Source organism: Perkinsus marinus (genome assembly GCF_000006405.1).
Source record: "Perkinsus marinus ATCC 50983 genomic scaffold scf_1104296931260, whole genome shotgun sequence".
NCBI lineage: Eukaryota > Perkinsozoa > Perkinsida > Perkinsidae > Perkinsus > Perkinsus marinus.
Genome location: NW_003215828.1, coordinates 49,908 through 70,508, shown reverse-complemented (window position 1 = coordinate 70,508; position 20,601 = coordinate 49,908). Strand labels below are relative to the sequence as shown.

The window sequence follows — 20,601 nt, the reverse complement described above, 5'->3', positions numbered from 1 at the left end:
CGTAACCTCACCCACTATCACTGATCCCTACCTGATCCATCTGTTCCCTAGAGACCCCACCTGGGGGCATGCCCTGTCCTCCCATCATATTCCGCATCATCTACATAAGACCGCTGAAGGACTCCTCTCCCCTTCCCTATCTACATTCGGGTCCATGTTCTTGGCCATCTCCGTCATTTGGGCCATCTGCTCAGGAGTCATGTTGGCCATCATGTTTTGAGCGGCCTGCATCATTTCTGGAGTAAACATGGTCGTTAGTAGAGGCTCCAAAACTGCCAAGCTTCGAAGGTCTGGTGCATTTCCATTGAAATGTGCGAGTCTCGCACCAACGATTATACACGTGTGAAAAATCCATTGACGATTATCGATGCATAATCGTTCGAAATCTAAATGGGTAATTTATCCCGGCCTCGTCACAAGACAGATGACGCTGATACTCTGATCCATTTGCATTTCTCTGGGTGGATGCCGTGATTGTGTGGTGGGCTACACCTTTGTACTCTTTTCTTATCTATAGTTACGGTCAATGACCTCTTCCACTGCCCGGTTATGCTGTTATTGCACCTTATTAAGGTAGTAAGTAGCCTTGTCTCCTCTTGCCAGGACCGACATCCTTAGGGGTTCTATTGACCATCAGGTCGACTTCGAAGGCCTAGGTACGGGACGTGTTTTCTATTCACTATGACGGAGGACAACCATGCGAGTATGTGTTCTTCCTGGATGGTATCAAGCATCCACCAGAAGACTACCTGGCCCGTCGGACGTTTTGAATTTCATACGAAAACTCAACAAATTTTCTCCAATAACTCCTTCCCTACCACACCTCTGGCTCATCGTGGATATCGGCTACAGTTGGACTTCCCACTATTATTGAGATCGGCGTTTGAAGGTTGACTCGATGATTATCCTTCTGCGCACAGCCAAGATTCTTGCATTCACGCATCCTCGAGTTCACAAGTCCTACGTGGCGGAGGTCGCAGGGCCTCGTAGGCGTCTCCATAGGCTTCGATATCTATTGCTGTCTGGTTGCTCCTCTAAAACCAATAATGGTTGCCCACTTATTAAAGGAGGTAGTCGAAGGAGGTCCTCGCACAAGGGCAGAGGGTCCTATGGGCATGGTATTTTCCTGTAGGGTTAGATGAGGAGGCACTCGCGATGATATTGAGACACGTTGAAGGGTCTATCACTTGGCGGCGCTATCCTCGAGTCGAAATCAGGTAGCATAAACCTTCCCATAAACGCATAGTAGAATAGATGTGTAAAACGCCTATTCTACTACACGTATGGGCATCATAATTTTGAGCCTTTAAAGGCGTGCGTGTGCTATCTAAAGATGAACCCACGGCCTTTGCTCAGTCCCCTTACGGTCTCCCAGTAATTGCTGATATCGTAGCATCATCGATAAGCACTTCTTTTATGTTGGTGCTGTGGCTTCTCCTCTCACACAGTCTTTCTGGTCCCTCGTTGTGATACCGTCCTTCCAGTAACTCTGCTGCGCCTTTTTCCATGTAGGATTCTCATCCACCCGTATAGTCATAGCCTCTTTCTTTGGTTGCAGAGATGGTCTCTTAATGTCTCTTGGAAGAGGTCCTTACACCCGACCTTAGAGGGACGGGCTGTTGGCAGGGAACGAGCCCTTTATTGGTAGTGATAGGCCATTACCATGCAGGGGTAGTCTCTTCGCATCATATCCCTATACCTCATCAATGCATCCGTCCCCGTCCCTTTGTTATCTACTACTATCAGTACTTAATTCACAAAAAGCATCCTGAAACCTCTTCACTGTTGTGTTTGTCCATTGTGATGGACGTCCATTTATTCTTAGTAATAACTTTTATTAATGAGCAGTCCTACTGTGCCGATGAACCCTCAGCTGGAGCAGATTCTGTCGAGGCCGGAGAACTCTGTGTGTGCGGACTGCAACGCCTCCAACCCTCGGTGGGCTTCAGTGAATCTAGGTGTCTTCATCTGTAGGTCTCCCTAGTGAATTCTTCTCACTACTGATTTTCTCAGGCACTAACTGTGCTGGTGTTCACCGTGGGATCGGTACCCACATCACTTTTGTTCAGTCAGCAACAATCGACCAATGGAAGCCTGAATGGGTGGCCTTGGCCGATGCTGTTGGAAATAAAGTTGCGAATGAATATTACGAGTATTTGGTTTTACTACCACTCCTCGGCCACTTCACAATACCATCCTCAGGTACAACGTGCCGTCGCATATCCATAAACCGGATGGGAAGATGTTCCCCAACAGTGGTGGTGGCGATAGATTGGATCCCGACGTGGCCCGGCATCTAGAGCGATGGATTCGGAATAAATATGAGCTCAAGCTATTCGCTGACTACTCCGCTAAGGAGCCATGCGTAGGCCAGGAGTTCGTCTCTACTTGTGAATGCACTCCGTTACTTTGGCAGGTAGCGTTCGCAGATGGGGAACTCGTCGGTCCCCTTGGGCTCCCTGGGCCAAGTAATGTCAACCTTACAACGACACCGGTCGCTGCTGTGCTAGCAAACGGCTATGTTGCTACGCCCGAAAAGGTATCGAAAAAGAAGAAGCGATCGAAGAAGTATGAGTGGAGCGAGACGACGTCTGAAGGGGCCTCTCGCTTGTCTTGGAAGGAACAGGCTCATGTCGATGTAGCCCACTTGGACCCGCGGTATCTTAAACTTGCCCCCTCCCAACAGGGTTGGCAGAATAACTTCTTCATAAGCTCCTGGATAAGTGATGTCTCGAGTGGTCATGACCACAGTCGGGTAACCATTTAATATTCCTATGGAGAGGCCGGGGCTGTAGTTGACTTCATCGTGGAAACATTGTATTTTGTTGTATTCATCAAGCAGTAAGCGTTATATATTCCCTGTTAACATTTCAATTTTATTGCGAACTTCTTGGGAATTTGGTTGTCAATAAATCAACAACTGCCTCATTGTAGTGGATGTGTTTGTAGAACACAAGTAGTTTAGAGTCGCAGTGGATGAGATTAGGTGGTCAGAGGGATAGGCTCTATCAATTAAGATAATTCGAGTAAAGCTCAATTAGTTAGCCAGACTCGTCTGGTGCCTATGGCGTCTGTCGACGCTTGCGGGCAGACTTTTTCGCTTGGTGTCTCATTGAAACTCACCGCAAATGTTACCAACGGGCAACAACCCACTCACATTGCGTGGTATGGTAAACAGGACAGCGGACCCTGAATGCGGGATTCGGTCGAAAGACTAAACTCGAACCAGAAACCCGCACGTCGGGCCGCCAAATCACAGGGTTGAGGCTCGCTCGAGGTCGACCTCCGGAGGTCGGCCAACGAGCTGTCTCAGCCGAGTGATTCAACCCGGGAGAGGGGGGGGGCGGGGAGAAGATAAACGAGCCCGCGACGCAACTGCGGAGGGGAAGGTATACATATGCAACGAGCCACTCACAACAGGCCTGGAGTACAGGCTACGGAAAGCCTCCTAGATGTTTCTCGCAATCGTAAATACGCAGTACTGTTACGGTCTACTTCGCTCGCCGACGACACAAGTTACCGCACTCTCGATTTTTTTTGTGTGGTTGTTTCGCACCGGTGACTCTGGTCTTGTAACTAGATTACGCCACTTTTGTACTAATCCACTTTTGTACCAAATCAAGTAGCGCTCGCCCCTATTTTAAAAACTTCCCTTCGGGAAGCGCTTCGCTCCGCGAACCACTTCTGTGCTAAAATCGTTCCTTTTGTGGAAAATTTGACCCAGTTGATTGAGCTTGTACCACTCTCAAACCACTTCTGAACCAAATGAAATAGCGCTCGCCTTAGAACAAAAATAGCAAATAGTTGATCGAATAGCTCTCCGTCAGGTCGAAAACTGAGCAGAGGTCCTGACTCAAGGAAGTACTATTCCTGATGACATCGTGGATATGTGGATGGCTATGCTCTGTCGGCAGGGTGGGGTTACAGCTGCTCGAGGCGTATTGGTGGGAACAACTCACTTCGGCTTCTCGCGGGTCATTGATAGCATCCTGAAAGCCGTGAGCTCTATCTCCAACCCGTTCTAGATCCGACATGTGGGCACTATGCCGCATCTGCCGTTGTGGGTGGTCAGGTGTATTTCATGGACAGTATGAATATGTCGGTCATGTCTTATGTCTAGTGAACATAATTCCTAATCTATTGATGATTTCCGAAACCATAGCTTTGACTACGTTACTTAACGTACGAAGTATAACCACTAGCGGCTAGTAAACCTCAACACAGTGTACTAACTTAAGCTGTAGCCTAAGTCCTAGGCCAGTAAGAATGAGAAGCTTAGCTCACTCCTGTCCTCAGTCTAACCTTTAAGAGCACTGGGCAAGTGCCCGAGTAAGGCCTCAGCACGCATGCAGAAATACGTGACGCCACCGGTGTCACGGCGCACAATACAATAACAGTAATAACAGAGTAATACAGTCAAGTACAAACACCGGGAAACCGTATAATGGTTCATGAGTCTCCGTACACTGCGCTGGAGCGCACAACGGTCTGTAATAATTACGACATAATTTAGGAGTCTACACTTGTAGACTACAAGGAATGAGGTTATACGTTGAGACTTGTTAAATTGCGTTAGACGCAGGACGTCCTCGGCTCTCCTCGCAGTGAGGGCTTCACTCACAGTAGCGGAAGGCAGGTCGTTTTAAGACGTGTGAAAAAACCCAAGTCGTAAAATTTAACCCGTGCAAAAGCATCCCAAAAATTTAGTGCAGAAGTGGAAGTAAAGTTTCACCCGGTGTCAAAAATTTCTTTATCGGAAAAAATAAAGTGAGTAAAAACGTGCAGAATTTGGTACAACAGTGGATATTTTACCCACTAAAAAACTTAATCGTTTGCGTGCGAAAAAGTCCAGATCCGGTATAAATCGCTCACCTATCATCGTTTAGTACAAAAGTGGTTTAGTACAGAAGAGGAGACACGTGTAACTAAACTTGATTACTTCGTAACCATCACTTACGCCTTGTAGACCGTGGTGGAAGTGCTCAGGGTAGTATCATCATCATCATACTCCTGAGTATGGTGCCCAAACCACCCACCCTAGATCACCTTGCCAGAGATGTACATAGACTTCAAAACCAAGTCAGTACTGCGGTATAAACTTAATTCTCCATCAGGAGCTTTTCTGTTCGATTTATGCCGGGACAAGCAGCTCAATTCACGCATGGAGGTGGCCGGCACAGACCCCTCACTGGTGCCCTGCGCTGCCACTTCCATGCCTTTGGGTACAACAGAGAGACAGCGACTGGCAATGGAATAGAGGGGTGGTTCCGCGCTCGTGGCTCCGCTCGAGCAGACCTGTCATCGGGCCGAAGAAGTGACCCCAATCCCCCGCTGTACCAGAACGGTCGCAGTTCAAGCCTTCCACCAGCACCGCGGATGGCCACGTTAGTTCTGCCGAGCCCTATTCTCGATTACATAACTGAGAGAAGAGTGGCAAAAGCGCGTAGGTTCTTGCCGAGTCTGTTACAATCCGATCTAGATTCGCTGGCAGGTGGGGGCTACTATGAAGACTTTGCCACAAGACGTGCTAAGTGGTTGTGTAACATGTTCGATTGATGTGATCCGGATGTCATATTCGATCTCTATCGTGTTGCGTGCATGAGTATGTTCCTTCGACTAGTCATACTGCCACTGTGGCAGTGCCACAAACTAGGACATACATCACTAGGTATAGAACTAGGTATTTCCGTTATCAATTTCACTGAATAGCACAAAAGAAAGTGATTCTAGATACAGCACAGTATGTAGTCAAGTGCATGACTTCTGAGACAGACCAGCCACGTGATGGTGTAGCTCGAGACTTGTCTCCGTCGATGATGTATTAATCAGCCAAGTCTGTACCTATTCTGCTTACCATAGTCTACGAGATTATCAACATTCTTACGACGCTAGCCGTTTGATATCAGCCTCTACTTCTTCAATACGCCTTAGGATTTTCACAATGCTAGTCGAAATCCGTGCTCTCACACATGATGGCGATTCCTCTGACACTGTTCGCTCGAGCTCCTCCCACGATACCTAATTCCTTACCACTCGCCCACCCAATCAATCGCTATCTCATGTACCTTATCGGCTATTGCGTCTTTCAAAGAGCACTGTAAAGAGGAATTTCTTCTCCGTAGTGATGCCAGCCTTAGTATCTGAGCCTTTAATATTAGGCATCCCCTAGAGCAGGATACTTGATAGCTCGAGCTTTCGGTCTCCAGCCAATTGTCTCTATTCATGAAGGCGTTCTCCTGACAGGGAGAGGCATCGGGGAGATAGTTGACTCGACCAATCCCTGCCTTCCGATCTACAGCTGCCGTGTTCAAATCTGTAGCCTGTCGTCTGCAGCCCAAGTCCAAAGATGCACTTGGAAACTATACGCATACCTCAACGAGGCCTTCTCTTTCTCCTGCTTCTCACGATTTTCGCGATACCGCTTACACGTGCCACCGTGGGGATCGCCGGAGCTGCTGCTGCTTCGTGATGGACCTGCAAAATGACACTCTTTGACATCCGGCCAAGCTGATCTCAACAGATGTGGGTTGAAGAGACATCCTCGGCCTGCCGTCGTTGAGAAGCACTCTCCAGCCGATGGATGATCGAAGGACCCTGTCACTATACACGACATAACGATGACGTCAGCATCCTCACTTCGGCCAACACTATATCTTTGATCTCTCGGATGCGAGAAGCATCTGAGAGAGCCCGGAGTTCTCAAGCTGAGCCTCTCGAACCCACCAGTCGCTATAGCCAACTCGGATTTGAGCAAGTCGACGGCTTCGGCCAAAGAGATGTCGATCTTTTCACTGATCACCTGTACGGACCATGGCGCGTCGAAAAGACTCTTCATACTTTATGCAAGCTGCTCTTAGGGACTGTCGGGCCTCTATCTCTCAGCTCGTGCTCGTCGGACAACCTAGTAGTTGCCCATCGTGAATTCCCACGAGCAGCTTTCCCCACCGTCCCGACTCGGCAATTTCCGCCTCTATGGCCCCATCTTCAGGAGAGGGCGCTGCCTCTAGGCCAATCGGACTGGCAAGCCTGTGCCCTCCAGTAGTTGCATTGTATTCCTCAACCCTCTCAGGCTGAGGCGCGGATTTAATGCTCGTCTCGTCTGCCCCCATCCCCACTCCATCAGAGATGAGCGTCTGCTGTGTTCCATATTCCGCATGCCTGTTCTGGGCGGAGGAGTTGGGGTCTACGTAAAGATTCCGTCTCCCATATTGGGGAGTAAAACCCACTCGAGGGGGGTCGATCGACCGCAGTCATACTGCTAACATCAAATACATGAACCTGATCGCTGGCAGGACGAGCTCGACCACGGCGGAGATACGCTACCGGCTTGTCCCCATTGCTGTTCACTCTGATAACCTCCCCATAGTCGATCAGATGGCTTCGTGGCGGTTGCTGCGAATGAGCACGTCCGTCCGGATCGAGCATGCTCCCTACCTCTTCCCCGTGCGCCTCAAGACAAGCAGCAGTGACAAGGACGCAGCCGTGGGCACCACACGCTACTGGAGGGACCTCATCCAGAATGTACTTGCACAACCGCACTGCGTTGCCGATGAGGACAGGCCTGCGAACCACGTCATTGAGCTACGATGATTATGATGGTATGGACCTCGGCAGCCTATACCCGACCACCCCCGCGATCAGAGGTTCATCAGACTCCGACACACTGTGAAGGACTATTTTGACTTCAACACGAGCGAAAGTCGAGTCAGCCTTCAACGCGTCAAGATAGGCGTCCGCGAAGCGGAGGGCGTCTGGAGATATACACCATGTTGCAGACGAAATCAGTTCCCCAGCAAACTCACCGACGGCATGCTGAGGCCAGCCAGAGAAGAGAGCACACATATGCTGGTTGGCGTGGACCAGTTGAGGGCGTCCTCGGGATCTCTCGTCTGACGGTAGCAGCATCTTCTCAAATTGAATCTACCCTGCCTCATGTGCCTAGCCGTATCGCGCCCGACCCATACGCAAGCATTAGAGAAGACCTTTAGATCTTCCTGGGTCCGAATCAGTCGGGTCGACTTCATCATAACGATGCTTGCCCCTCCCAGGTCCCGGCTGAAGGCAGCATACCCACTCCCCCATAGTAGCAGTAGCGATACCATACAGATCAACAGCAGTCTCTAGGCCGACTCTGTGTGGGCTCAACACCCCAGCCTCGTCAATGCACCCCAGATACCTAGGAGGCTCCATGATGTGGGTAAGAGACGACCCTACTTCTCGGCAAGCCCACTGCCCAAAAGGAACTTGAAGACAGCCGCATTGTGAGCAGTCTTCTGAGCGCGTTCGGTCTTCAACTTGACCTGATACGGTTCCGATTCTTCCCGGAATCTTCAGTTCCAGTCGGGCCACGGTCCAAGCCTCGGCCCAGCCGCTAACGCCGTGCACGTTTACTTGAGTTTCTATTCTGGCCAGGACTTCTTCCTTCACAAACGGCTTTGTGAGATAGTCGTTGCAACTACAACAGACGGGTGAAAGGTCACATTGAAATTCGGCGTGAATCCTCTCACGTGAATCCGAGACCTCTGACGACGTCCTCCGTAGTGGACTTGGCACTGATCATTATAATGGGGAGCTGTGGTGGAAAGTCTTCCCGGAGTTTTCGAGCTACTTCGTATCTAACCTTGGGGCTCCCAAGATTCCCCAGCTCGGCCCTCCTCACCCGCTCATACCGGGCATCATCGCGTCGAGAAGGATGAGGTCGGGCGCGTCGTTGTTCGCCAAATATCTGGCAGTATTCATCATTACTCGAGTATTTTCAGTATTCCTCATTACTCGAGACACTCAAAGCCGTCCATAGCCTCATCTACTCTATAGCCGGCCGCGGAGAGAAGCGAGTCTGGTATAGTAGACTCATGGGTTTACAATGTGCCGTGCTCACGTATAATCATCTGATTCACAGGGTCATCGTCTACGCTTAATATGACAGGATCTTTCAGGCCGACTCCACCGTCCGTGTTGGGCGCTACGCCGAGGTCACTCAACATTGAAGCTCTAGTAAATGATATACGGCAATCCTCCACCCCCCCCCCCTGTGTCAGGACTCGGCAATTCTTGACTTTCTCTGTGAATTTTATGCGATGATTTCAGTCGAATCGGCTAGGCTATTGCTTGAGAGTATGATATGACAATACATCGTTTTCAGTGCGATGAGGTAGGTGTTCAATCATTGACAACTCAATACGGTGCACTAGAATAACTCATATCACAACACCTGGACCGTGAACCAACCCAGCAAGAGAGAATGCCTAGAACCGTCATCACCGCAAGCTCACCAGCCTTCTCACTCAACCCTCATATTTCTTTCCGGCCCTAGCGGCCCAGGAAGTGTTCCAGTAGATGCCGGAACGATCTCCCCTCGCGGCTCCCTTAACAGCCTAAGGGTTTGAGGCAAGTGGCTTCGGGAAGGTTTGGAGCCGGCGCGGTTAAGAGGAACTCGTAGCTGTGCTGCAAGGCTGCGAGTGTTTCGGCTCACAGAAGACCTTGCTAGAGGAGATCAGGTAATATTTGAAGAGAAATTCCACCCAGAATTGGCCCCAGTGGAAACTGCATATAAAAGTAGTGCAAAAAGGTTAAAGATATCCAACTCAACGGGCTCCTCAGCTGGCTTTAAGGAGCGAGTACAGGAGGCACATAATGCAATTCATAAGTATTTTCGCTCGAGTTGAGAGTACTTACAGCAGTATATTGAAGGAAAGAGCTCTATGGAGATAGAGAACATCCGCAAAGGGAAGGGGGAACACCGTGGAGCTGCTCCGACTCTGCCGCAGGCTACCGAAGATCTACCAAAATCGATCTACAGACGGGATCACCACCACTGTCTCCAGTGAAACCTATCTCACCGAGGTCTCTCAAAAACGGTTCATGTTCACGTTAATATCTCGTCTGCTGACGGTAGCCTTAGTGAGGTGGGCATGTACAGTGCGAGCCAAACTGTTACCCAACTCAACTTCTCTCAAGTGTTATAAAAGGAACTATGAGAAATTCAGTAATCATGCACCACCGTGAAGCTGGAGAAGCTTTTTGAGACGCTTATCCATGGAGCATGTTAGCTTCTTCACTTCTTCGGGGGCGATTTTCTTCGCGGCATCTTCAATCACAGACCACAGCCTGTCAACCGAATCATAATGAGTGCCTTGACGGTAAACCTCCCTGAAATAGTTGGGTGAGGTGACTGTTAGATGATAGTAGAATGATAGCCTCTTTAGCAAGCTCCAGTAGTCCTCAATTGGATTGAGGTCAGGTTATAAGCTGGGCCACTCAATGATCTTCATACTCTTGAAATCATTCTTCTCCAGAAAGGAAGTGGTAAACTTGCTCGAATGTGCCGGAGCATTGTCGTGCATAAGTACCAACTTCCTCTTGAAACTCACGGGGCGTGAGCGGTACCAAGGAAGGAATCTACTGGCCAATAGCTCAGTGTAACTATCGGCGAGAACAGCTAAGAGCTTCCTAGGTTTGTGTACTACGCTTTCGAGTCCATTTTAACTCCCTTCTCCACCCTGCATGGACCAACCACAGTGTCTCCAATGATACCCGCCGAAAACATGACACCTCCACCCCCTTGCTGCTTTTTCTTCCGAGCTGGTAGTACCAGCCTGGTACTTGGGAGCCACGGAGGATCCAGCCTGAAGCCCACCCGTCCGGCCCGTCGAAGGAGGCCCTGCACTCGTCTGTGAACGGGACGGACGAGAATTCTCTCTTTGTGTTATTCTCGGCCCATTCATATCTTGTCTTCTTGTGCCGGGCCGTCAAAGCAGGCTTGGCAATAGCCTCCTTCAGCCCTGAGGGTTGAACCCTCCCAGCTGATTAAGAACCCTATTACGCGAAGTTTTGGGCTTCATGGTAACTCCAGCGCCCTCAAAGATCTCCTTGCTGGTTGCCAGTGGGCTCCTGGCCATTTCACGCTTGAGCCTGCCAGGCTCAGAGAAGCCTAGCAGGCTCAAGAAAAGATAGGGAGGTCGGCTTAGAGAAGACAAGGCTCAGCCTGGTCTTCTCTCGCGAGGTTACAGACTTTTTCGTGGGTCCGGGATGGCCCAAGGGACGCTTCGTGGGATTTTCGACGTATTCCTTAATAGTCCGGTGGTCCCGCTTCAAGGCCTTCGATATTTCGAGTGTTGTCTTGCCTGCTGCGAGCGTCTTTACTAGCTCTGAACGTTCCGAATCGGATAGCTGTTTGCCGCGACTCATGTTCAAACGTAATAACTAAGTTGCATAACGGTCTGGGTCGGCTGCGCAGCCAAAGAAGATCTTGCTCGCCCAAATAATCGAATTGGGTGACGAAACGGTCATGATATGACAAACTTTGTTCTTAATGGTTACCATCATGCTACATCCCAAGTTTCATGTTCTAAATGATAAAATTAAAAAGTTATACCAAAAAAATGAATTTGCATAACGGTTTGGTTCGCACTGTATGTCCAGGTTTCCACGCTGTAGATGCATTGTCAAGCTTGGCGTTCCTGCCCATAACCCCGCCTTGAGCCCCCGAGGCTGCCCTCCTTCTCTAGCTGTATACACTATACAGAATCAGGCATGCAGTACTGACATCTCATATCACACACATCAGTGAGAGAGAGAGCCGTTGATACGTAGGTAGTCGTCGGCCGAGTCTCGGCCGCCGAGATCGCACTAATTCCCTTCTCCTGAGTCAGGAGTCCTGACCACTGACCCCGTAAAGCTCCAGCAGAGGCTTCCTCCGACGACATTCTATTAACATCATAAGCTGTGCAGGGCCTGCACTGCAGGCAACAGAGCAATAGGACCAGTTCAAATACAGCACGCCAACGCAATCTCAGTGGAAAGGAGGAAGCTCGCCCAATGCACCAGAGATTATTATAGATGCGCAAAGCGAGTGATAGCAATATTAGTCAGTGAGTGAAAAGTTGGGCGATGAGGTCATCACGCGGCAAAGTTGGGGTCGTGAGGTTCCTCATCCACTGGAAGCTCGGCGAAGGCCAGTAGCAGATCATCTCGGACCGCCAATGCTACTAGAGGCTCTGAGGACCGCACCTGACAAGTTAGACATGAACTATAAACGATTTGTAGATGAGATGACACTACCGCAACTCTGGCTTTCCCTGCATGCTGAGGACCCGTACCGACTTCAATCCGGACGAGGACCTGAGGGGCACTAGTTGAGAAAAGTGTGAATCTACCATAGTTGCTACCGTAGCATTAGGAAGAGTAAAACACTGTATTCCTTCTGGGCTGTCTGCCGGGAACTTACCACATAAAACAAGATTATTGGGGTTGGCATCGAGCTGTGAGTGAAGCTTGAGAACCTACTCAAAACAACTGTAGGAAAATATGCACATCTGTTCGTAAAGATTCTGGGGAAATTCTCGTTGGGTTCTATATACTTCTACCCGAATTTGTTTTCTAACTCCTATGATCAGTGAAGAAACTCCTAGACTAAACTAAGGAAAGCGTACATATATTCCAATACTAAACGCCAGTGTAAACTGCCCGTATTACCCCTCCCAAAGTCGCTGATCGGGCGAGCGCTAAAAGACTGTCCCGGCAGTCGTACGAGGTTGTTATACTCACTACAGCGGACTGCTCAGATAAATGGTATCTGATACAGTAAGGGCACTAGAGGAGGTAACGAGGGTGAAGAGAGGGCCCTACATATGGTGTCGCCACATGCTGAAGAAATCACCAGCATTTGGTATGTCCACGGGGGCCATGAATTTCGACAGGAGAATAGGAAGCCGCAATGACAGTGTCCGAGGCGTATTATCGAACAATAGGAATCGCATCTGGAAGAATAGATCATCATAGTCGCTGTAGTGATGACAGTAGCCCTAGTAAATTCACTATCATTCCCTAGGAAAATATGCACATGGTCAACCACATGTGTGGGTGGCGATATGAAAACTCTGTAGAAATTCTGGGAAATTCCTATTGATTCCTGTACATTTCTACCCGAATTCGTACGTCAAATCCTAGTTAGGAAACTCCTGAGTTCAGTTGAGGCAACCAGAGATATATTCCGACACTGCTCCGCCCCCTAGTACACTCATCATTGGGATTTGCTGAGTCGGCTTAGTACACACTGCCTTCACTGTCAACCGTATCTGCCAGTACTACTACTACAACACTCCCATGACCACCTAAGGTCACCTGCTGCTTAGCCCTGATAGCTGTCGGGACGGCCTCTGTCGGCGTTAGGGTTATATCGTCGCCCGATATCAACTCAACGGTAAAGCCATCGAGAGCTCCCGAGCCTGACATACTCGCCTACGATGATCGGTACACTTCCCCCTCTACTACTCTTATTGCCGAAGTATATACTAACCTGCCCTTCTCCCATGCCGCAGGTGTAGGACGATTGAACACCGATCTAAAAGCAAGACCACATCATCTCAAGCTCACAGCACTAGACCCATCACTTGGAGTATCTCATCTTCATACAGTACTCCCTCCTGAGCGCCTATAAGAGCTCGGAACCGCTCCACAGTGGCTGGCGTCCCAACGTTGTGTGGCAGGAGGGCGCCACCACTAACACCTGCTGACCCCAAGTTGGTCGTCTTCATTGGGGAGCCAGTCGTACCTACATAAGCCCAATAGAGAGCCTAAGAGGTAGTCGGGGTACCCAATGGTGCCGAGGCAGTAGTAGCTGTGGTGAGAGGTCTTATGAACCCATCAGTTTGTGGAGCGACCATATCCTCCAAACTGGACGCCATAGCTGCTGGTGTCCTTGATGACGTTGGTGGTACTCGGGCATCACCGAAGTAACTGCCCAGGACTATGCTCTTCCAACCCCTTCCCTTTCCTCCCGTTATAACCTCTCATTCATGCGTCCAAAGTTGTTATCAGCAGCCTTAGCCCTTGCCGCTACCTCCTGTTCAGAGCCCTCAAAGAGCTTCTTCAACTGAGCATTCTCCCTTCGCAACGCCTGACAACCACTCCACAGGCGGACGATCATACCGGTAGGAGTCACCTCATTGGTGGCCGCCATCTCCGCTAACCTCCGAGAGTCCTCAGCTATCTGGTCATCCCTCGTGTTAAGCTCATCCTGGAGCTTCGAGGCACGGGTGGACTCCTGATAGGAACCAAGTCGACCCATACAGACACACCCGGGGAAAAACCTCAGACCCCTTCCCGTCTTATCACTTTCATCCACATGTCCTTTGCATTACTCAAGTCCGTCGTTAACCCCTTGTTCTGGCTCTTCAGACTGTTCACTTGTCCCTAACATGAATACCACCGTAAAGATCAAAGCCAATGATGCAGGGACTACCTCAAGCTTAGCCACTTGACTCATGGTCTCATCTAGTTGGTTCCTAGCGTCTGATAACTGGCTTAGAGACGACTGATGTGCCGACACTGAGATGGGGTGCGCGCGATACGGTCCGGGTCCGACTGAAATCCGCTTCGCTTTACCCGAGTCAGACAACTGTTTTTTGAGTTCCTCAATCTCAGCCTTAGCATCACTGAGTTCGATAGCAGCCAGATGCCGCTCTACTGCCAACTGCTCCGCAGACGACGACTCGCCACCCACGTTCTCTACCACGGTGATATGCTCTCGACTGCCCAGTCCCCTCTAGTACCGTTATCACCACCCTGAGGCTCCACTACAGGTGTCTTGGAGGAGCCTGCTGGCAGGTCCTCGAGCTGAGCCTTGTCAGCAAATATACCGAACATGCCGTTATCTGTGATGAAGGCCAGTCGCCCGATGAGCCCATCGATGCAGATTTACTACGAATTGGAGCATCAGGTCTCGTCAGCTGCTCCTTCAGTGCCTCTAGCAATCTACATAAGAGTAATCACCTCCGGTTGGTCGGAGTAATCGACGCTTACTCCTTTGAATCTGTCTGATCATCCCCCAAGATGTCAAAATCTATGTATATGCAGTCCCCAGCCCCCTCGTTACCCGGAGCGCCGCCTGCAGCAGCGTTCGAAGCGTTACCATCTGGTATCCCGGAAACAGACACCACTCCGGGGACGCTACTAGCAGCCATTACAATGAAAAACTTCTGAGGCAACATGTCGTCATGTCCGTCCTGGTCGTTGTAGTACTGAAATTGTTAGTAGCACCGTCAGGCCATATAGTGTTCCTAGTCTGATTAAGCCGCCGTATGCTTCGGAAACAGCAGCAACAATTTGGGTTGGGAAAATCCTTCCTAGAGTAAACACAACACTGCTGATGATGTACTAATTAGAGCGTAAGAGAGCCTAGACTGTGTACCGACTAAAGATGCGGGGTTTTCGACTTGATCATCAGTACCCATGCCCTTTCCCTCTGATCAGCGGATTCTTTAGACTGTTTATACTCCGAAATATCGATTATTATGGCCAGCGCACTTTCATCGCGAGACTGCTAAGAACAACACCATCATCCCGTCGAAGGATAATAAAACTGCCCACCTGACATGAGCCATTAACCCATGACCGACGTAAAGGCTTATCAAACTCGGAGACAATTGGAGTTGGTCTCGCAACGTGCATCAAAGCCGGGATGACAACAGTGGCAGCTTATGAAAAGATAGTCGGCATGGTAGTGCATGATGGTGTCTCCTACGAAGCCTTCTGAGAGCTATTCTATCCCGTTATCGACCAACGCTGTGGTGGTTACGTTGCTGATGTCAAGCACCCTACTGATCTAGACTACACTGAGCTCCTCGATACTCCAACTGACCCTTCTCGAGAATACTTCATCTCTACTAGAGCAAGGACGGGTCGCAGTGTGCGTGGACTCAGACTTCCAGCTCTTTGCACTGAGGAGAGAGGTCGAGAGAATCTTAACTGAGGCAGTGCAAGCCTTGGGTGGAGACCTGGCTGGTACTTACTATCCACTTAATGGGTGTAATAACTATTATGAGAAGCCAGGGAGAGTTATAGTAGCAGCAAAGCGTGAAGATCACTCACTCTTCCAACAGCCTGAGTACACTCTCTTACTGACACCTGGTATGGGCCTACCCCAATTGTCAACGATCAGAAGAACTTCCTAGTTGGAGTGAATCAAGAAGACCATATCATATGCAGAGGAATGCCGATACTAAGCCCTATTCACTCGATTCTGCGGCGATGCCATCAACCACGTGCAGGAGGCTAGTAAGCAACAGAGCTAAGACTTCATGCATAATGATCATCTCGGTAACAGCCTTGGCACCGGTCTCCATCATGATATAGGTCCCACTACTCTCAGCTATGCCCGACTTCAACAATATTTGTTGACCGTTGCATCCGCAAGCTCGTGATGGTGCCTGAATTGACATCGCCACTGTCGGGGGGCATCTCCAATAGTGATTAAATTCCGAGATCGAGCTCGTGTGTATGTCGGTTTAAAGTAGTCCAGTGTCGTCGGCGGCATGGCTACATAGGCTAGCTACTTGATAAGCTCTCTGTTGCGTTATCAACTTAGTCCGAACACTGTCACAAAGAGGTGGAGGAGCAATCCAGACCACACGATGCGGAGTACACGAGCTTCGTCTCCAGGACTCGACATTCCAGAGCCCCAAGAGATACTAAAATGGACATCTTTATCAGTGAACTTCCAACTATCAAGACGGCTATCGAAAGAAATGATGAACAACAACTGTTGTATTTGTCTGCTTTTCGTCGGCTATGAACCAGTCGGTCGAGACGGTGGCTATATCCAGTTGTCATCCTTCTCCACTGCAACAACACAACACTTCCAACCTCAAGGAAAGTCACGACTGTATCCCGCCCCTGAGAGCAGGGCAGGATCGAAGAGTATTGCATGCACTATACGTTTGGCAAACATATCGTCAACATCATCGATGTAAGCAAGTACTCCCACATTCGATCACAAACATATTCGACCAACAGCCATCATAGCTGGTACAGCATCCTGAGTCATCAGCGGTAACTCCATCTCTTCCTCTGTGTCCACTTCTGACTCTTCCTCTGGCGGTCGTGGTGATGGACAGAGACTCCACACTTCAGTTCCTCCACAACTCTGTTGCCAGTGTTCAGGAAGATGTCATTAGCCATGATCTTATGCCGCCTTAAAAAAGGGCAGTGTACACGGCACTGATAAGTGAGTGATGATAGTAGAGGGAGACGACTCACTCGGGCTCGTCTCCTGGGACTGAACGACTTCAACCTCGGTCGCCTTTCCAGCGGTCACGTCGACCCTTGATAGTTCTGACGAGTCTTGCGCATGCGTGCAAAGATTATCACTACTTCTACCCGCAGTGTTCGCGATGAGCACGTTAATGGGAGTGTCCTCCGGTGGTTTCGATGACAAAAGGGCGACGTCTTCCGGGTCAAGCTTAGCCCGGTCCGAGCCCGACAACCGCTTTCACCCAGCCTACCTGACCACGACAAGCTCCGGGTTGACGCCGCTACTCCTAAGCCTACATAGTAGGGTCGATGAGATCGATGAAGCCCAGCCTGGCAGCCTCGTCTACAATCGACGACACGGGGTCCAGGGCCCGCAGGGTGCACCGAGGCCAGGGTGCTGCCAGAGAGACCGCCGTTGGGCCATGAACTATACCCTGGTCTTCGAAAAGGAATGTCCCTATTGGCAACGCCATTACGATACCACTCCTCCTCCACTTACCTCCATCCATACCACCTTGCGGCTGGTGTCCGGGACAGGTGTATCCACGTGAAATTGATAGTCTACCGCTAGGGTCTGCAATGGAGTCGATGGGCAGCTACGCACCCTAGTGCCCCTACAGCTTGTATCGTGCTGGCATTTCGGAGAATACCCAGCTTATTTAGGGCGTTCTTGTCCAGAGTCTTCAACTTCCCATTACGCAGTTCAGCATTAGCCCGGGCAGCCACTTCCCTATACGGACACTGACCCCACAGAACGCCCACCTAGTCCACTCCCGGATCTGATGGTGAATGCGGTGAGTCTAATAGTGGCCATTCTCCCCGCTATGAACCGAACTGGCCCTAGAGGACATCAGAAGAGGAGGAGCAGCATACCTCTATACAAATTAACGCTGTACTGTGAGCTGACCAACGCAATACCACCAAAGTCTTCAAGTCGACACTCTTTATTACTATACATTTCAAGTCATGCCTTAGGAGTAAGTGGGGGCAGCCTAGGTACCTCAGAGGTAACCTCTTGCTGCGCCAACTCCGCAGTATAATCCTGACAGTGCGATGAATGGAGCCGACCAATACTATCACCTGGAAGCTCTTGCCGGACTCCACAGCAGTTAGGAACTGGACCTTGCCAGGTATCTTCGGGAGTTCAGTATAATCACTACGGAATTCCACCTACAGGCACCAGGTGAACACCCGACCCGACCCGGCCGCCCTACCGGAGCGGTATAAAGACTGTCCGCCTGCACTGTTGGGCCTGGACGCGACACGTGCGTTTTCATAACCTAGTCGATTGTGAAGCACCAGAGATCCCGAGGGTGAGCCCTCACCCTGAACCCAGGCCCCTTGTAGGTCATCTTGGCTATTCTCTTTTGCATTCGAACCTCCTTATCTACTTTATCGTAGCGCACTGAGCTAGTCAGCGAGCGGAAGTTAGTCGCAGCTCGAGAGTTCAACAATGCGATCTGTGAAAACTCCTTTCTTGGCGGCAGACAAGACCTACTACCTGCCGACTCGTCTTAAAGGGCCCCTGGATGGCCTGTTGGCGGCCTACATTCGCTGTAGCCGTAGAAAGCAAGAACTTCTCATATGCCTGTATACCATAGCAAGCTAGAGCCTCTCTAGCCACGACGAAGCCTACCAAATCGGGAGCTACGTCGCCCTGTGGGGCCTGCTTGGGTTGGACCTGAAGACGTCGATGAGAGCAGTGGAGAGGACGGCATCATACTCTGGCCCGCCGCGATAGGGACTTCTCGAAGGCCCTAGGTCTTCGTATACTCTTCACTACCTTGGACTTGGCGTACTTTCTAATCTGTGCTTCGACCGGCTGGATGAGCAATAGTACTCGCAGTAGTAGCAGAGAGCCGTCCTACCTCTCCCAACACATGTGGTTGGGACTTCGCATAGGGAGGGTTGTAGACTCCAGGGCACTAAAGAGATTCCCAACAATCAGTTCAGAGTTCTATTATGAATAGAAATACGGATCTAGTCGACACTAGGTGACCACATTCCGAGAGTGTCTTCTGAATTGCCAGCTCTTGAGCTCGCGCCGATTCCTGCATGACAGTAGCTGTACTAACCTAGGGTGTGTGGGAGTACCTCTAGCTGTTCTTTCAGATGAGCATCCGCTACCTCCTGTAGATATGTACGCGACCGCTCTCCTCGCTCCACAACCTCCAAAAGATATCTAAAGATTCCTCTTCCTGAGCCTAGGGCTCGCAAGGCTGCTAACCTCTTCATTGCGTAGTAGTCGTGCAGGTACCTCCTCGACCAGAAGCCTTTGAACACGCGTTGTATCGACTCGGCTTGGGCATTGAAGAAAGCCAACTGTTGATCCTTGAGCCTCCGAGCCTGCTGAATCCACTGCCCCCAACGATGCAGTTGAATACTACCCTCAGCGCCTGCACTTCACATCTCGTCACAAAGCCGCGATAGACACGCTGGATCAACTCAATAGCTCGTCGAACCTAACTACAACTCCACCCAACGCACCCGGAAGAAATCCCCCATTCACGTCTACTATTACCTTTTCGTATCGGAAGCGGCAGAGGGCCCCGCGGAATATCCGTTGGATCTCCGAGGCAGCTCTCATCTCAGCCGCATAGTGGTCTTCGGCCGCTTGTAACTCTGTGAATAACCTGAGAGAAGGAGAGCCAGCTCGACCTCCTATAGTGAGCGATATCAAGACTCGTCCCTGTCCCGGAGAGGAAAGACTGCCCTCTACAACCCAGTAGGAGATACAGTGCAGCAGGACGATGAGCTCCGTCACTCGCCACGAAATTCAACCCCTCTCATGCCAGTGATACAGACTCGATCTTACCTGCTATACAGAGCATCCACCAAGGGTCGGACCAGTTGTAGATCAGTGAGTGCTGTTGAGGTAGCCATTGACACTACATACACCGTCGCGGAAATGCAATAGAGTTCAGGGCGCGCGCTAAATGCATTCCGCATCATATCGTTTGGACTCGTCCTCATCAGAACCATCACGTGACGTATCTGTGCAGAACTCTGAATGAGCGGTGTTCTTGCTTCAACCTCCAACGCGGCGGGTGCCAGCGTCACCTCCACGACAAGAGTTCCCTCTAGCAGTACTCGTGGGCAGGCAGGACCTCAGGCCGACCAAAATGGATTCCCCCCGCTCAAGGAGAACGAGGTGGGATATCCTAGGTTCATCATGAGAAGATTCAAAACTGGTTAGATGTGTGACTGTTCATGCGTGTCATCACAGGTGGAACTCGTCATAAAGCGGTTCTGGCGTGATACTAGACCTCGCGTATGCGTCCGCAGTGATGTGAAGAACGTCCGAGGGTTCAGCTTTAGGCTTCTTGTCTGGCCTCAAGGGTACTAACACAATTGGCAGGAGTGAACCTCTCAGGGCCCTATTGCAGATCCAAATCCTCTCACAATCACCTCTCGGCATTCGTGGAAGTCGTGCCACCTCAGAACGTGAACTCCACTACTGCGAGTAGCGGGGGCAATGGGCCTGTTGATGCTGGGGATGCCAGCGATAGAGAGAGTAGTGCTCAGATACGCTCGAAGGGTGGTAGTGGCGGTGTGTAGATTCAACTGGGA

The 20,601-nt window shown here is 50.3% G+C and overlaps 8 protein-coding genes across 8 annotated transcripts in view; 2 read left to right on the top strand and 6 right to left on the bottom strand.

Moving 5' to 3' along the window:
• The window catches only part of Pmar_PMAR008900 (fk506 binding protein, putative), a gene marked incomplete at both ends in the record, with an annotated part of 2,640 nt that extends 2,391 nt beyond the window's left edge, over positions 1-249 (bottom strand). Inside the window, 2 exons of the mRNA XM_002786728.1 lie at positions 12-100; positions 145-249. Coding sequence (XP_002786774.1) covers positions 12-100; positions 145-249 — 194 coding nt within the window. The remainder of the gene's footprint in view (positions 1-11; positions 101-144) is intronic.
• Positions 250-1,840: 1,591 nt separating this feature from the next.
• Pmar_PMAR008899 (centaurin/arf, putative) lies at positions 1,841-2,767 on the top strand (the record flags this gene model as incomplete). The annotated part of the gene is made up of 4 exons (XM_002786727.1): positions 1,841-1,970; positions 2,014-2,152; positions 2,203-2,365; positions 2,417-2,767. The coding sequence occupies 4 exons, from the start codon at positions 1,841-1,843 to the stop codon at positions 2,765-2,767; spliced, it is 783 nt and encodes a 260-aa protein (XP_002786773.1).
• A 4,064-nt stretch (positions 2,768-6,831) lies between these two features.
• Pmar_PMAR008898 (sensory transduction histidine kinase, putative) lies at positions 6,832-8,739 on the bottom strand (the record flags this gene model as incomplete). The annotated part of the gene is made up of 11 exons (XM_002786726.1): positions 6,832-6,901; positions 6,946-7,070; positions 7,324-7,392; positions 7,435-7,561; positions 7,622-7,751; positions 7,803-7,920; positions 8,071-8,176; positions 8,215-8,300; positions 8,350-8,455; positions 8,508-8,615; positions 8,660-8,739. 11 exons carry the CDS (start codon positions 8,737-8,739, stop codon positions 6,832-6,834), a joined length of 1,125 nt encoding a protein of 374 aa, XP_002786772.1.
• A 33-nt stretch (positions 8,740-8,772) lies between these two features.
• Pmar_PMAR008897 (hypothetical protein) lies at positions 8,773-8,976 on the bottom strand (the record flags this gene model as incomplete). The annotated part of the gene is made up of 2 exons (XM_002786725.1): positions 8,773-8,836; positions 8,879-8,976. Coding segments are annotated over 2 exons (162 nt in total), but the record flags the coding sequence as incomplete, so codon positions are not given.
• A 1,013-nt stretch (positions 8,977-9,989) lies between these two features.
• Positions 9,990-10,898, bottom strand: Pmar_PMAR008896 (transposable element tc3 transposase, putative; the record flags this gene model as incomplete). Its single annotated transcript, XM_002786724.1, has 4 exons — positions 9,990-10,149; positions 10,467-10,595; positions 10,637-10,781; positions 10,823-10,898. The coding sequence occupies 4 exons, from the start codon at positions 10,896-10,898 to the stop codon at positions 9,990-9,992; spliced, it is 510 nt and encodes a 169-aa protein (XP_002786770.1).
• A 1,000-nt stretch (positions 10,899-11,898) lies between these two features.
• Positions 11,899-14,963, bottom strand: Pmar_PMAR008895 (hypothetical protein; the record flags this gene model as incomplete). Its single annotated transcript, XM_002786723.1, has 18 exons — positions 11,899-12,009; positions 12,061-12,120; positions 12,168-12,281; positions 12,475-12,574; positions 12,628-12,758; positions 13,017-13,076; positions 13,123-13,226; positions 13,273-13,342; positions 13,392-13,552; positions 13,595-13,737; positions 13,788-13,897; positions 13,943-14,044; positions 14,116-14,193; positions 14,243-14,328; positions 14,386-14,508; positions 14,553-14,654; positions 14,705-14,754; positions 14,803-14,963. The coding sequence occupies 18 exons, from the start codon at positions 14,961-14,963 to the stop codon at positions 11,899-11,901; spliced, it is 1,866 nt and encodes a 621-aa protein (XP_002786769.1).
• Positions 14,964-17,995: 3,032 nt separating this feature from the next.
• On the bottom strand, positions 17,996-19,914 carry Pmar_PMAR008894 (hypothetical protein; the record flags this gene model as incomplete). Its single annotated transcript, XM_002786722.1, has 11 exons — positions 17,996-18,073; positions 18,112-18,201; positions 18,246-18,311; positions 18,357-18,491; positions 18,533-18,712; positions 18,900-18,956; positions 19,126-19,213; positions 19,259-19,377; positions 19,419-19,493; positions 19,553-19,664; positions 19,847-19,914. 11 exons carry the CDS (start codon positions 19,912-19,914, stop codon positions 17,996-17,998), a joined length of 1,068 nt encoding a protein of 355 aa, XP_002786768.1.
• A 127-nt stretch (positions 19,915-20,041) lies between these two features.
• Positions 20,042-20,601, top strand: part of Pmar_PMAR008893 (hypothetical protein) — a gene marked incomplete at both ends in the record, with an annotated part of 8,714 nt that continues 8,154 nt past the window's right edge. The window contains 3 exons of the mRNA XM_002786721.1: positions 20,042-20,182; positions 20,258-20,370; positions 20,418-20,585. Coding sequence (XP_002786767.1) covers positions 20,042-20,182; positions 20,258-20,370; positions 20,418-20,585 — 422 coding nt within the window. The remainder of the gene's footprint in view (positions 20,183-20,257; positions 20,371-20,417; positions 20,586-20,601) is intronic.